Consider the following 14506-nt stretch of genomic DNA (forward strand, 5'->3'; position numbering starts at 1 on the left):
CCATATATTATATTGTTTTTTATTATTATATAAAAAAAAGACTAATGATAATTGTTAGCTAGAATTCTGTCAGCAGTGACGCATTTGTCCTACCTAAAGCTTTCTGTCTTTATTTAAGCGCTTAGTTACAGCAGATATACTATATATAATATAGTGTATAATACTTTGATTCAAGAGTCCGTGAGCAGGAGTTTTTAAATCGATTAATTGTCATAAGTTGGGATGAACCTTTGATATCTTTTTAATAAACATGGGAAAACTTAAGCAACTTAAAAAAACAGAACCCAAAAACTATCAAGAAATAACTAAGAAGTACAGTACAATTACCTTAAAATTAGCACAAAAAGAAATCAACAAAAAACAAAATATAAAAACAAAAAAATGGCCTGAGGAAAAAATGCTTCACAAAATCAGTATATTTTTGTAAATAATTTTAAAATATATATACCATAATATAGTTCTCTGGAATTTTTTCCTAGCTTTTAAAGAAATAATCAAATCACAAATTTCTTATAATTTGCAGGAGATTTCTTGTCAAGTTGCTCATTGCCTTTTTGAGTTTAATCATGAAAGGCCTCTGAATGCAGCCTAAGAAAAGTGATGTCGACCCAGATTTCTAGGGCTGAACACATATTGACTCATTGACACTGTGTGCTTGTTTACAGTGTCGAGGACACGGGATGTGTTGAGGAAAGCAAAAACAAACTTACAGGTGAGTTCTGGTTTTCAGCATCGTACTATGAAACCTTTCTGCAGCAAGTGAGAATAAATGCTGCGGTGGATGAGATGATGGTCCACACGTGTCTCTGTAACTCCCTCTCACCTCTCTCCTGCTGTCTCTTCTTCCTCTGACTCCTGCTGAGTCTCCTCAGGAGAACGAGCTCAGGATTTCCTCTCTTCGCCATGCCTCTTTCTCCCCCTCCTCCCCTTTCTCCCCCTCCTCCTCCTTCTCTTTCACTCCCTCCTCCTCCTCCTCACACCCCTGGCCTGGTAAAGGTACAGTCCTCTGGCTTTGCTGTGCTCAGTTCAGTGTCCCAATAACATGATGCAGCTGCCTGCTTTTTGATTAAAAATTATGGTGCCCTGGTGAAAGATGCCCTAATGGCGCACAAGAAAACTAATGTTGATCCAGGTTTCAAATTGTTAAGATTACTAATTTGTGTGCATAGCACATTTTAGTTCCCTCAAGTTCATAATATGAACACCTACCCAGCAATTGCAAAATTTGATGAAATTGTGCAGAAAAGTAGTTCATTTGCGCTTTCTCTGTCTTAGTAAGGTGCATTTATTCTTTCTGTTCACGTTCTTTGCTTTTTTGTTTGTGCATCTGTATCAATGTCATGCTGGAACCTTGACGTCCGGATTTCATTAAACTGGGTGACAATTGCAGCTTTGTGAACTAAGCAGTGTTAATATGAGAGAATGAAAGTTTTTAAGAGTACTAATCACTAATTTGAGAGTGTCGACACTCAACTGACAAAATGCAAAACCATCTGAATGTGGCCTCCTTCATGTTTCAGGTGAGAACACAGGAGGCTTCTGTGAGCTCGCCTACTCTCCTGGTTGGAGTATCATGAGGTCTTCATCCTCCTCCTCCTCCTCCTCCTCCTCCTCCTCTTCTGTCCTAGGACCTGCTCAGCACCAGCGTCCCCTGCAGTCAGCCTTCCTGTAGTGCACCAACCCCAAGTTCCTCATAGTCATCTCACTGTTTTAACAGAAAATGCTGGAAACGCTGGCTCTCTTACTGGCTGAGAAACATTTCAGTTGAGTTGCATCTGTTTGGGTGTTAATGAATGTTTGTGTTGTTTTGAATATTTCTGCCGGTTCATGATGGTTTATGGATGTGAATGATTGTAATTGATTATTATTGGTATAATGTATGTAGGTTCAGAGGGCTTTTGTTGAGGCCATCAACTGAATTGTTTTTCTCAATTATAAGAGACCAGTGGGAGTTTGGCTGAAGTTGGTTTATGATTAAGAGCTTCTGATTAAGCCTTCATTCCCATTTTCCCCAAATTTGACAAATATGAATACAGATTAAAACTCAAAGACAGTTTAGTCAAGGTACTACATGATGTTTTAAATGACCATGTGGTAGAAGCACACAAGAAAGGGTTAAATTTTTTTTTTCCTGATCCAAATGCAATATCTAGTCTGTGGGCCTATCCCAGTTCCCCCCTTGGCCATACCACTTGTGCTGCTCGTAGGGCAGGGTGTCCCGTTTCTTTTTGGGGAATCAGGGGTAGTGGTCAGTAGCAGGTGGCGCTTGAAAAGTGGCTGGATACAGGATGCAGGCCCCAAACAGAGGAAAATTCCTGGAATACTTTGCAAACAGCAGCGTCTAAATGTAAAAAAAAAAAAAAAAAACATTTTCATCAGTATTAAGTAACCAATGCTATGTCAAATGTTTATCAATTACTTTTAGCTAACTAATGCTATTCAGGTGTTTATCATTTGCTTTCAGCTATTTGTTTCAACTATTTGTTCTTAAGTGTTAGCTAACTAATGCTATTTTAACAGTTTGTGTTAGTTTTAGCTGATTGTTTCAACAGATTATTTATCAGTGTTTGCTAAGTAATGCTATTTCAATTGCTTATCGGTTACTTTTAGCTAACTAATACTATTATAAGTAAATTATAACTATTTTCACTCTTCATCACTTTCAGCTATCTCTTCCAACCAATTATTCAGCTGTTTATCAATTACTTTTAGCTAACTGTTTGTCTATGTTAGCTAACGACTGCTATTTTAATTGTTTCACTTACTTTTTAGCTAACTGTTTCAACTGTTTATTCATCAGTGTTAGCTAACTAATGCTATTTTAACTGTTTCAGTTACTACTACTAGTTACTTTTAGCTAACTGCTAACTTACATATACGTCATTGCGTCATTACTAATGGCATAACGAATGGCATCCCATTTCCTAGGTTAAGGTTAAGGTTAAGCCCAATCCTCGGCTGTTTTAAAGCACCACCACTCAGTGGAGGGCACTCCAAAACTAGGCGTAAGGCCAAGGGTGAAAATTGGGATTGGGTCTGTGTTTGACAATCATAACAACGACAAAAGAGGAAATGATCTCCCTTAACTCGTAAATCATGAGCTCCCAATCTGAAGCCGACTTCAGCCCCGTACTTAAGCAGGGATTCAAGAAACAAAAATCCACGTGATGCCAGCAGGAAAGGGGCTTTGAAAAAGCCAAAACCAAACTGCAAAGTGCTTCCTCTCAGCCTCTGTTGAGGCTCATGTTTGTAGTCAGCGTGTAGAATAGATGCATGTGGTTTAAGCAGCTCGTGGAAACAAAGCCATACTCTCTGGTGGTACAGTAGATATTTCTTTGTTTTGTCCTAATTGTGCAAAAATTGTCATAAAAATGGCCAACTACTGAAAACATGGAAAATACTATCGAGCTACCATTAGGAAGATTGTTCCAGTAGCTTGTAGATGATGTTCTCTTGCATTTACTCACAGAAAGAACACCAATTTAAGAATTTTTGCTCATCATCCACAAACTCCAAAGTATTACTGTTAAATATGGAGTCAGTTCTCTTAAAATGTTAATATTAAAATATGGGTCCAACCCAATTTTTTCCTGCTGAAACACTCACTTGCAGTGTTAGAGGGCCTTCTGATGAAGCTGATGTGATGTGCACCAGTGTTCATAAAAACAAGCATATGTTACAAACTGCACTCATGGAGCTGCTCAGCAGTTTGTGTGATGCCTTCAGTAATTTTTCCGATAAAAGAAATAAATTTTATAGTGCATGGTCCAAGAAAGATTTCATTTTTGTAAACAGAAAAAATGGACCACTTTTTTTTTCCTTTTTTAAATATATATCTTTTCGGTGTTTTTATTTTTTGCTAAATTTATGAAGTCTTTATGTTTAAATTCCCCTTAACATGACAATCGTGTGTGGAGAAACATCTGTATGTAAGGATATCTTCTTCAAAACTTCTGCAGGATTTGTGACGCTCACTGTGCAAGCAATTTTGTTCTGTAATTTGGCGTTTGACACTGGCTACTCCAAATTTTACATCTTGGTTTCAGTTTTTCTTGATTTTTCTGTATAATAGGTTGTTTCTTTTTGTGCATGAACTGTGGCTTTACTGCCCCCTGGATACTTTTACTGAAATATGCAATTTTTGGGTTACTGTGCAATAATAGCATTTGTGGTTGCTTTTTGTTGATGTTTTCGGCCTGGATATTGAAGTGCCATGTCATTTCTTTTGGTTCTGAAGCAGAATTGATTTAAACAAACTTAATTTTGGTTGAGTACATGCAGTTTGGTGACAATCAATTTGAAACAGTTTTACTGACCCAGTCATTTTTGGCTTAACATAAATCAGAGTTTTATATACAATGTAGGGGGAAAAAAGGCAAAGAAACAACATAAAAGAGCACTGTAATGTTATATTTATTAAGCAATAACATCAACCAAAGTGAACAACTTATATGTTGTCAAATCAGGTGTAAAACAATCAAGATTTTTTTTTGTCAATCCCAACAGGTCAAAGATCAAACTTACTGTAGTGTCTTTCTTAGTGCGTGTGCGGTTTTTTAGGAACCACGTCTCATGTATGTACATATTTAAGGGAGTGTGGACATCAGTGCAAGTTGTTGTTGTTGGACAAAGACCAGCTGTATTTTTATGCATGTTCTCTTTATTAAAAATGTTTTGGGGTAAAAGAAAAGAACCTTTTAATAAAAAAGGGGACAAAACAACATCATCTGCTGTGTTTGGCTACTTTCTTGGATTCACAATTTTTTCCCCCTCCACACTATTGATAGCTGTGGCTGTGCACAATATGTTTTTGGATTTTCCGTCCATCCCTTTTCTTGTGATGGCCTTGGACACGTGTCCACTTTGGCTTAAAGATTTCAAATGACCTGAGTATCCACCTTTTAAGATGCCATAATCAATATTTTTAAGATAACAATGGATCAAAAATTATTGTAAAAACAGCATCGTATTGTGAAAGGAGTCTCTACTGTAATGATGAACCTACAAAGAAGGTTATTAATAATTATTTCTCTGGATTTAGACTCTGTTGGACAGTGCAGTAAATGTTCCCTCTTTATTTCAGGCTTAGCTCATTCAGAAACTCCTCTATCTCCCCACACATTCGATTCCTGTTTCTTTCTCTAATCCTCTCCAGAGTAGTCCATATGCTGTTTCTATGATAGGAAGATTGTTGCGGTATAGCTGCTGCCCTCATGTGATATTCTATTGACTTGTAGCTCTCCTTTCGAATGGAGTGCAAATATTTAGCATACTGGTTGTAAAGTATCTGCTCCCCTTCAACATCCAGATCACTTTCCAGCAGTTCCTTGTATATCTGGTCGGCTTTATCTTGTTGGTTGGAGTGTGCGTATATGTTTGCGAGAGATATTTTTCTCTTGAGTGAAGAAAGAGGGTAAAGAGAGATCACTTCACGATAGAGACTGATCGCTCTGTTGATCATGCTGTGCTCCAGGGGACTGTTCCTGTGTAAGAAGATCTTCTTCTTGTAACAGATTGCAGCAACCTTGGGACTTTTAACCTTGCACCTCTTCAGATAACGCTCATCATCTGGATGTCTTCCCAGAATCTCCTCTGCCAAGTCAATGGCCTCATCACTAGATATGTGGATTCTGTAGAGCCTCAGTAGTGGTTTGAGGCCACTGTAGCTGCTGATGGGCTTTCTTAAAACCCTTCTGGCCAACTCACGAGCATCATTTTCAATTTTTTTCCTTTTTTTAGCACATTGCTCAAGGTACAAAGCAGCAAGGTACATGTTCTCTGGATCATGTTCCTTTGCGATTTTCATTTTCTCCAAGATGTCAGTCCCCAGCTTTTTGTCGCTGTGCCGAAGAGCGTTTTCTAACCCAATAACATGACTGGTGTGCCACTCCACCAAATCCGGTTGCATCCTGATGGCTCTCTGAAAGTAATTTGAAGCCAGCAGCTTTTTGTCTGTGAACTTCATCAGGGTCCAGGCTTTTTCAGCACAGATCTCTGGATGGAGTTCTTCCTGGGATGGAGATGGGTATTCATTCATCAGGGCGTCGACCTTTGACAGGTAAGCTTGACTCTCTGCGTGTTCACCTCTGTAGTAGTGCAGCCAAGCCAGGTTCCCATGGTTCACCACCAACCAGGGACCCTCATCTGAGACCGTGTTCCTGATCTGGCGGAAGGCCTCTGCAGCCCTACTGAAGAAACGCTGGGCATCATTGCTGAGCCCCAGTTGGTAGTGGATGAACCCCTGCAGGTTGTAAATGTGACCCAGCCAGCTGTATCCCTCCTCAGTGCCGATGTCCTCCAGCTTGTCCCTGAGGCGGAGAAGTTTAGACCTGCTTGGATCCAGATCCCAGGTGAAGTGGCACTCCAGGGCCTCCAGTTTGGACTCCAGTGTTGTTGGACTCTGAGCAGCACTGATGGAGAATAAAAATAACAAATGCTAGGAAAGGTTAGGGAATGGAAGAAATAAGAATAAACAAGAGAAAGACAGAAAGAAAGACAAAAGGATAAGTCAATCATGAATCAGTGAGAAGAAAGGAAAAAGGAAGGAGCAAAAAAGGGAAGGAGCGGAGCGGATGAAGAAAGAAAGGATTTAGGTAAGAATGAAAATGAAACGAGGACTAAGAGGTGTCAAGATGAAGAAAAACAGTAAGGGACAATAACTGGAAGAGAAGGGAGAAAGGAAAGAATGAAGCACAAATGTTTCAGAAAGGGGAAAGGGAAATATGGCAGAAAGGAAGGAGGGGAGCACAGGAGAGGTGAAAATGGAGGTAAGAACTGAAGATAATTAGGTAATAAAGAAGCAACAAAAAACAAGATGGAAAGAAGAAGAAAGAAGGGAGGGGGGAGGGGGGAACTGAAGAAACGACTGAAAGGGACAGAAGAATGGAAAAAGGAAAAAGAAATCCACAAAGAAACTTAAAACAAAACAAAGGACTAAATGACATGAGGAACATAAAGCAAGGAAAGAAGAGGGAAATACAAAGCATGGTTGGCAAAATCCAACCTGTAACTTTGGGTCCATAATGTTTCACATATTAACAACATTACTGAATGCAGATATGACAGGTAGAAGCAGACACTCACCTCATCATGCGGCTGTTGCAGTTTGTTAAATATGGCTCCCTGGTTTCTGCTCTCTACACTAAGTACCCACTGCTGTGGGTGCAGCACCATAAAACCAGTAATGATCAACTTGAATGGCGTTATAAATGATGTCATGTTGAGTGCTGGATTTGGACTCGTCCTTCCAACTGAACAAGCACATGAGCACTCAACATGACATCATTTATAACGCCATTCAAGTTGATCATTACTGGTTTTATGGTGCTGCACCCACAGCAGTGGGTACTTAGTGTAGAGAGCAGAAACCAGGGAGCCATAATTTAACAAACTGCAACAGCCGCATGATGAGGTGAGTGTCTGCTTCTACCTGTCATATCTGCATTCAGTAATGTTGTTAATATGTGAAACATTATGGACCCAAAGTTACAGGTTGGATTTTGCCAACCATGCTTTGTATTTCCCTCTTCTTTCCTTGCTTTATGTTCCTCATGTCATTTAGTCCTTTGTTTTGTTTTAAGTTTCTTTGTGGATTTCTTTTTCCTTTTTCCATTCTTCTGTCCCTTTCAGTCGTTTCTTCAGTTCCCCCCTCCCCCCTCCCTTCTTTCTTCTTTTCCATCTTGTTTGTGTTGCTTCTTTATTACCTAATTATCTTCAGTTCTTACCTCCATTTTCACCTCTCCTGTGCTCCCCTCCTTCCTTTCTGCCATATTTCCCTTTCCCCTTTCTGAAACATTTGTGCTTCATTCTTTCCTTTCTCCCTTCTTCCAGTTATTGTCCCTTACTGTTTCTTCATCTTGACTACCTCTTAGTCCTCGTTTCATTTTCATTCTTACCTAAATCCTTTCTTTCTTCATCCGTCCGCTCCTTCCCTTTTTTGCTCCTTCCTTTTTCCTTTCTTCTCACTGATTCATGATTGACTTATCCTTTTGTCTTTCTTTCTGTCTTTCTCTTGTTTATTCTTATTTCTTCCATTCCCTAACCTTTCCTAGCATTTGTTATTTTTATTCTCCATCAGTGCTGCTCAGAGTCCAACAACACTGGAGTCCAAACTGGAGGCCCTGGAGTGCCACTTCACCTGGGATCTGGATCCAAGCAGGTCTAAACTTCTCCGCCTCAGGGACAAGCTGGAGGACATCGGCACTGAGGAGGGATACAGCTGGCTGGGTCACATTTACAACCTGCAGGGGTTCATCCACTACCAACTGGGGCTCAGCAATGATGCCCAGCGTTTCTTCAGTAGGGCTGCAGAGGCCTTCCGCCAGATCAGGAACACGGTCTCAGATGAGGGTCCCTGGTTGGTGGTGAAACCATGGGAACCTGGCTTGGCTGCACTACTACAGAGGTGAACGCGCAGAGAGTCAAGCTTACCTGTCAAAGGTCCACGCCCTGATGAATGAATACCCATCTCCATCCCAGGAAGAACTCCATCCAGAGATCTGTGCTGAAAAAGCCTGGACCCTGATGAAGTTCACAGACAAAAAGCTGCTGGCTTCAAATTACTTTCAGAGAGCCATCAGGATGCAACCGGATTTGGTGGAGTGGCACACCAGTCATGTTATTGGGTTAGAAAACGCTCTTCGGCACAGCGACAAAAAGCTGGGGACTGACATCTTGGAGAAAAATGAAAATCGCTAAGGAACATGATCCAGAGAACATGTACCTTGCTGCTTTGTACCTTGAGCAATGTGCTAAAAAAAGGAAAAAAATTGAAAATGATGCTCGTGAGTTGGCCAGAAGGGTTTTAAGAAAGCCCATCAGCAGCTACAGTGGCCTCAAACCACTACTGAGGCTCTACAGAATCCACATATCTAGTGATGAGGCCATTGACTTGGCAGAGGAGATTCTGGGAAGACATCCAGATGAGCGTTATCTGAAGAGGTGTGCTGCAATCTGTTACAAGAAGAAGATCTTCTTACACAGGAACAGTCCCCTGGAGCACAGCGTGATCAACAGAGCGATCAGTCTCTATCGTGAAGTGATCTCTCTTTACCCTCTTTCTTCACTCAAGAGAAAAATATCTCTCGCAAACATATACGCACACTCCAACCAACAAGATAAAGCCGACCAGATATACAAGGAACTGCTGGAAAGTGATCTGGATGTTGAAGGGGAGCAGATACTTTACAACCAGTATGCTAAATATTTGCACTCCATTCGAAAGGAGAGCTACAAGTCAATAGAATATCACATGAGGGCAGCAGCTATACCGCAACAATCTTCCTATCATCATAGAAACAGCATATGGACTCTGGAGAGGATTAGAGAAAGAAACAGGAATCGAATGTGTGGGGAGATAGAGGAGTTTCTGAATGAGCTAAGCCTGAAATAAAGAGGGAACATTTACTGCACTGTCCAACAGAGTCTAAATCCAGAGAAATAATTATTAATAACCTTCTTTGTAGGTTCATCATTACAGTAGAGACTCCTTTCACAATATGATGCTGTTTTTACAATAATTTGATCCATTGTTATCTTAAAAATATTGATTATGGCATCTTAAAAGGTGGATACTCAGGTCATTTGAAATCTTTAAGCCAAAGTGGACACGTGTCCAAGGCCATCACAAGAAAAGGGATGGACGGAAAATCCAAAAACATATTGTGCACAGCCACAGCTATCAATAGTGTGGAGGGGGAAAAAATTGTGGAATCCAAGAAAAGTAGCCAAACACAGCAGATGTTGTTTTGTCCCCTTTTTTATTAAAAGGTTCTTTTCTTTTACCCCAAAACATTTTTAATAAAGAGAACATGCATAAAAATACAGCTGGTCTTTGTCCAACAACAACAACTTGCACTGATGTCCACACTCCCTTAAATATGTACATACATGAGACGTGGTTCCTAAAACGCACACGCACTAAGAAAGACACTACAGTAAGTTTGATCTTTGACCTGTTGGGATTGACAAAAAAAAAAATCTTGATTGTTTTACACCTGATTTGACAACATATAAGTTGTTCACTTTGGTTGATGTTATTGCTTAATAAATATAACATTACAGTGCTCTTTTATGCTGTTTCTTTGCCTTTTTTCCCCCCTACATTGTATATAAAACTCTGATTTATGTTAAGCCAAAAATGACTGGGTCAGTAAAACTGTTTCAAATGATTGTCACCAAACTGCATGTATTCAACCAAAATTAAGTTTGTTTAAATCAATTCTGCTTCAGAACCAAAAGAAATGACATGGCACTTCAATATCCAGGCTGAAAACATCAACAAAAAGCAACCACAAATGCTATTATTGCACAGTAACCCAAAAATTGCATATTTCAGTAAAAGTATCCAGGGGGCAGTAAAGCCACAGTTCATGCACAAAAAGAAACAACCTATTATACAGAAAAATCAAGAAAAACTGAAACCAAGATGTAAAATTTGGAGTAGCCAGTGTCAAACGCCAAATTACAGAACAAAATTGCTTGCACAGTGAGCGTCACAAATCCTGCAGAAGTTTTGAAGAAGATATCCTTACATACAGATGTTTCTCCACACACGATTGTCATGTTAAGGGGAATTTAAACATAAAGACATTCATAAATTTAGCAAAAAATAAAAACACCTAAAAGATATATATTTAAAAAAGGAAAAAAAAAGTGGTCCATTTTTTCTGTTTACAAAAATGAAATCTTTCTTGGACCATGCACTATAAAATTTATTTCTTTTATCGGAAAAATTACTGAAGGCATCACACAAACTGCTGAGCAGCTCCATGAGTGCAGTTTGTAACATATGCTTGTTTTTATGAACACTGGTGCACATCACATCAGCTTCATCAGAAGGCCCTCTAACACTGCAAGTTAGTGTTTCAGCAGGAAAAAATTGGGTTGGACCCATATTTTAATTTTAACATTTTAAGAGAACTGACTCCATATTTAACAGTAATACTTTGGAGTTTGTGGATGATGAGCAAAAATTCTTAAATTGGTGTTCTTTTTCTGTGAGTAAATGCAAGAGAACATCATCTACCAGCTACTGGAACAATCTTCCTAATGGTAGCTCGATAGTATTTTCCATGTTTTCAGTAGTTGGCCATTTTTATGACAATTTTTGCACAATTAGGACAAAACAAAGAAATATCTACTGTACCACCAGAGAGTATGGCTTTGTTTCCACGAGCTGCTTAAACCACATGCATCTATTCTACACGCTGACTACAAACATGAGCCTCAACAGAGGCTGAGAGGAAGCACTTTGCAGTTTGGTTTTGGCTTTTTCAAAGCCCCTTTCCTGCTGGCATCACGTGGATTTTTGTTTCTTGAATCCCTGCTTAAGTACGGGGCTGAAGTCGGCTTCAGATTGGGAGCTCATGATTTACGAGTTAAGGGAGATCATTTCCTCTTTTGTCGTTGTTATGATTGTCAAACACAGACCCAATCCCAATTTTCACCCTTGGCCTTACGCCTAGTTTTGGAGTGCCCTCCACTGAGTGGTGGTCCTTTAAAACAGCCGAAGGGATTGGGCTTAACCTTAACCTTAACCTAGGAAATGGGATGCCATTCGTTATGCCATTAGTAATGACGCAATGACGTATATGTAAGTTAGCAGTTAGCTAAAAGTAACTAGTAGTAGTAACTGAAACAGTTAAAATAGCATTAGTTAGCTAACACTGATGAATAAACAGTTGAAACAGTTATCTAAAAGTAAGTGAAACAATTAAAATAGCAGTCGTTAGCTAACATAGACAAACAGTTAGCTAAAAGTAATTGATAAACAGCTGAATAATTGGTTGGAAGAGATAGCTGAAAGTGATGAAGAGTGATAAATAGTTATAATTTACTTATAATAGTATTAGTTAGCTAAAAGTAACCGATAAGCAATTGAAATAGCATTACTTAGCAAAAACTGATAAATAATCTGTTGAAACAATCAGCTAAAACTAACACAAACTGTTAAAATAGCATTAGTTAGCTAACACTTAAGAACAAATAGTTGAAACAAATAGCTGAAAGCAAATGATAAACACCTGAATAGCATTAGTTAGCTAAAAGTAATTGATAAACATTTGACATAGCATTGGTTACTTAATACTGATGAAAATGTTTTTTTTTTTTTTACATTTAGACTGCTGCTGTTTGCAAAGTATTCCAGGAATTTTCCTCTGTTTGGGGCCTGCATCCTGTATCCAGCCACTTTTCAAGCGCCACCTGCTACTGACCACTACCCCGATTCCCCAAAAAGAAACAGGACACCCTGCCCTACGAGCAGCACAAGTGGTATGGCCGAGGGGGGAACTGGGATAGGCCCACAGACTAGATATTGCATTTGGATCAGGAAAAACAAAATTTAACCCTTTCTTGTGTGCTTCTACCACATGATCATTTAAAACATCATGTAGTACCTTGACTAAACTGTCTTTGAGTTTTAATCTGTATTCATATTTGTCAAATTTGGGGAAAATGGGAATGAAGGCTTAATCAGAAGCTCTTAATCATAAACCAACTTCAGCCAAACTCCCACTGGTCTCTTATAATTGAGAAAAACAATTCAGTTGATGGCCTCAACAAAAGCCCTCTGAACCTACATACATTATACCAATAATAATCAATTACAATCATTCACATCCATAAACCATCATGAACCGGCAGAAATATTCAAAACAACACAAACATTCATTAACACCCAAACAGATGCAACTCAACTGAAATGTTTCTCAGCCAGTAAGAGAGCCAGCATTTCCAGCATTTTCTGTTAAAACAGTGAGATGACTATGAGGAACTTGGGGTTGGTGCACTACAGGAAGGCTGACTGCAGGGGACGCTGGTGCTGAGCAGGTCCTAGGACAGAAGAGGAGGAGGAGGAGGAGGAGGAGGAGGATGAAGACCTCATGATACTCCAACCAGGAGAGTAGGCGAGCTCACAGAAGCCTCCTGTGTTCTCACCTGAAACATGAAGGAGGCCACATTCAGATGGTTTTGCATTTTGTCAGTTGAGTGTCGACACTCTCAAATTAGTGATTAGTACTCTTAAAAACTTTCATTCTCTCATATTAACACTGCTTAGTTCACAAAGCTGCGATTGTCACCCAGTTAATGAAATCCGGACGTCAAGGTTCCAGCATGACATTGATACAGATGCACAAACAAAAAAGCAAAGAACGTGAACAGAAAGAATAAATGCACCTTACTAAGACAGAGAAAGCGCAAATTAACTACTTTTCTGCACGATTTCATCAAATTTTGCAATTGCTGGGTAGGTGTTCATATTATGAACTTGAGGGAACTAACATGTGCTATGCACACAAATTAGTAATCTTAACAATTTAAAACCTGGATCAACATTAGTTTTCTTGTGCGCCATTAGGGCATCTTTCACCAGGGCACCATATTTTTAATCAAAAAGCAGGCAGCTGCATCATGTTATTGGGACACTGAACTGAGCACAGCAAAGCCAGAGGACTGTACCTTTACCAGGCCAGGGGTGTGAGGAGGAGGAGGAGGGAGTGAAAGAGAAGGAGGAGGAGGGGGAGAAAGGGGAGGAGGGGGAGAAAGAGGCATGGCGAAGAGAGGAAATCCTGAGCTCGTTCTCCTGAGGAGACTCAGCAGGAGTCAGAGGAAGAAGAGACAGCAGGAGAGAGGTGAGAGGGAGTTACAGAGACACATGTGGACCATCATCTCATCCACCGCAGCATTTATTCTCACTTGCTACAGAAAGGTTTCATAGTACGATGCTGAAAACCAGAACTCACCTGTAAGTTTGTTTTTGCTTTCCTCAACACATCCCGTGTCCTCGACACTGTAAACAAGCACACAGTGTCAATGAGTCAATATGTGTTCAGCCCTACAAATCTGGGTCGACATCACTTTTCTTAGGCTGCATTCAGAGGCCTTTCATGATTAAACTCAAAAAGGCAATGAGCAACTTGACAAGAAATCTCCTGCAAATTATAAGAAATTTGTGATTTGATTATTTCTTTAAAAGCTAGGAAAAAATTCCAGAGAACTATATTACGGTATATATATTTTAAATTATTTACAAAAATATACTGATTTTGTGAAGCATTTTTTCCTCAGGCCATTTTTTTGTTTTTATATTTAGTTTTTTGTTGATTTCTTTTTGTGCTAATTTTAAGGTAATTGTACTGTACTTCTTAGTTATTTCTTGATAGTTTTTGGGTTCTGTTTTTTTAAGTTGCTTAAGTTTTCCCATGTTTATTAAAAAGATATCAAAGGATCATCCCAACGTAAGACAATTAATTGATTTAAAAACTCCTGCTCATGGACTCTTGAATCAAAGTATTATACACTATATTATATATAGTATATCTGCTGTAACTAAGCGCTTAAATAAAGACAGAAAGCTTTAGGTAGGACAAATGCGTCACTGCTGACAGAATTCTAGCTAACAATTATCATTAGTCTTTTTTTATATAATAATAAAAAACAATATAATATATGGTTTTATATAATCCTCTAGAAAAGCGACTTACTTTGGTTGACTATAAAGTTC

At 39.2% G+C, this 14506-nt stretch overlaps 3 protein-coding genes across 3 annotated transcripts; 1 reads left to right on the forward strand and 2 right to left on the reverse strand.

Moving 5' to 3' along the window:
* Positions 1–5021: 5021 nt before the first annotated feature.
* Positions 5022–7185, reverse strand: LOC121962917 (interferon-induced protein with tetratricopeptide repeats 2-like). The gene is made up of 2 exons (XM_042513244.1): positions 7084–7185; positions 5022–6410 (listed from the first exon to the last, which is right to left on the reverse strand). The coding sequence occupies exons 1-2, from the start codon at positions 7089–7091 to the stop codon at positions 5075–5077; spliced, it is 1344 nt and encodes a 447-aa protein (XP_042369178.1). The 5' UTR covers positions 7092–7185; the 3' UTR covers positions 5022–5074.
* A 221-nt stretch (positions 7186–7406) lies between these two features.
* LOC121962807 (interferon-induced protein with tetratricopeptide repeats 1-like) lies at positions 7407–9692 on the forward strand. The gene is given in 4 exon segments (XM_042513114.1): positions 7407–7411; positions 8078–8366; positions 8368–8679; positions 8681–9692. Coding segments are annotated over 4 exon segments (1317 nt in total). The 3' UTR covers positions 9392–9692.
* Positions 9693–11517: 1825 nt separating this feature from the next.
* Positions 11518–13857, reverse strand: LOC121962816 (putative protein TPRXL). Its single transcript, XM_042513123.1, has 4 exons — positions 13842–13857; positions 13746–13792; positions 13462–13585; positions 11518–12939 (listed from the first exon to the last, which is right to left on the reverse strand). The coding sequence occupies exons 1-4, from the start codon at positions 13855–13857 to the stop codon at positions 12791–12793; spliced, it is 336 nt and encodes a 111-aa protein (XP_042369057.1). The 3' UTR covers positions 11518–12790.
* Positions 13858–14506: the final 649 nt, after the last annotated feature.

The sequence above is a fragment of the Plectropomus leopardus genome, chromosome 3, assembly GCF_008729295.1.
Source record: "Plectropomus leopardus isolate mb chromosome 3, YSFRI_Pleo_2.0, whole genome shotgun sequence".
NCBI classification, from domain to species: domain Eukaryota; kingdom Metazoa; phylum Chordata; class Actinopteri; order Perciformes; family Serranidae; genus Plectropomus; species Plectropomus leopardus.

Coding starts and splice junctions, on each gene's coding strand:
- LOC121962816 (XM_042513123.1), bottom strand. Junction 13,586..13,745: donor AAGCAAAAACAAACTTACAG/GTGAGTTCTGGT, acceptor GAGTCTCCTCAG/GAGAACGAGCTCAGGATTTC. Junction 12,940..13,461: donor ACACCCCTGGCCTGGTAAAG/GTACAGTCCTCT, acceptor TTCATGTTTCAG/GTGAGAACACAGGAGGCTTC.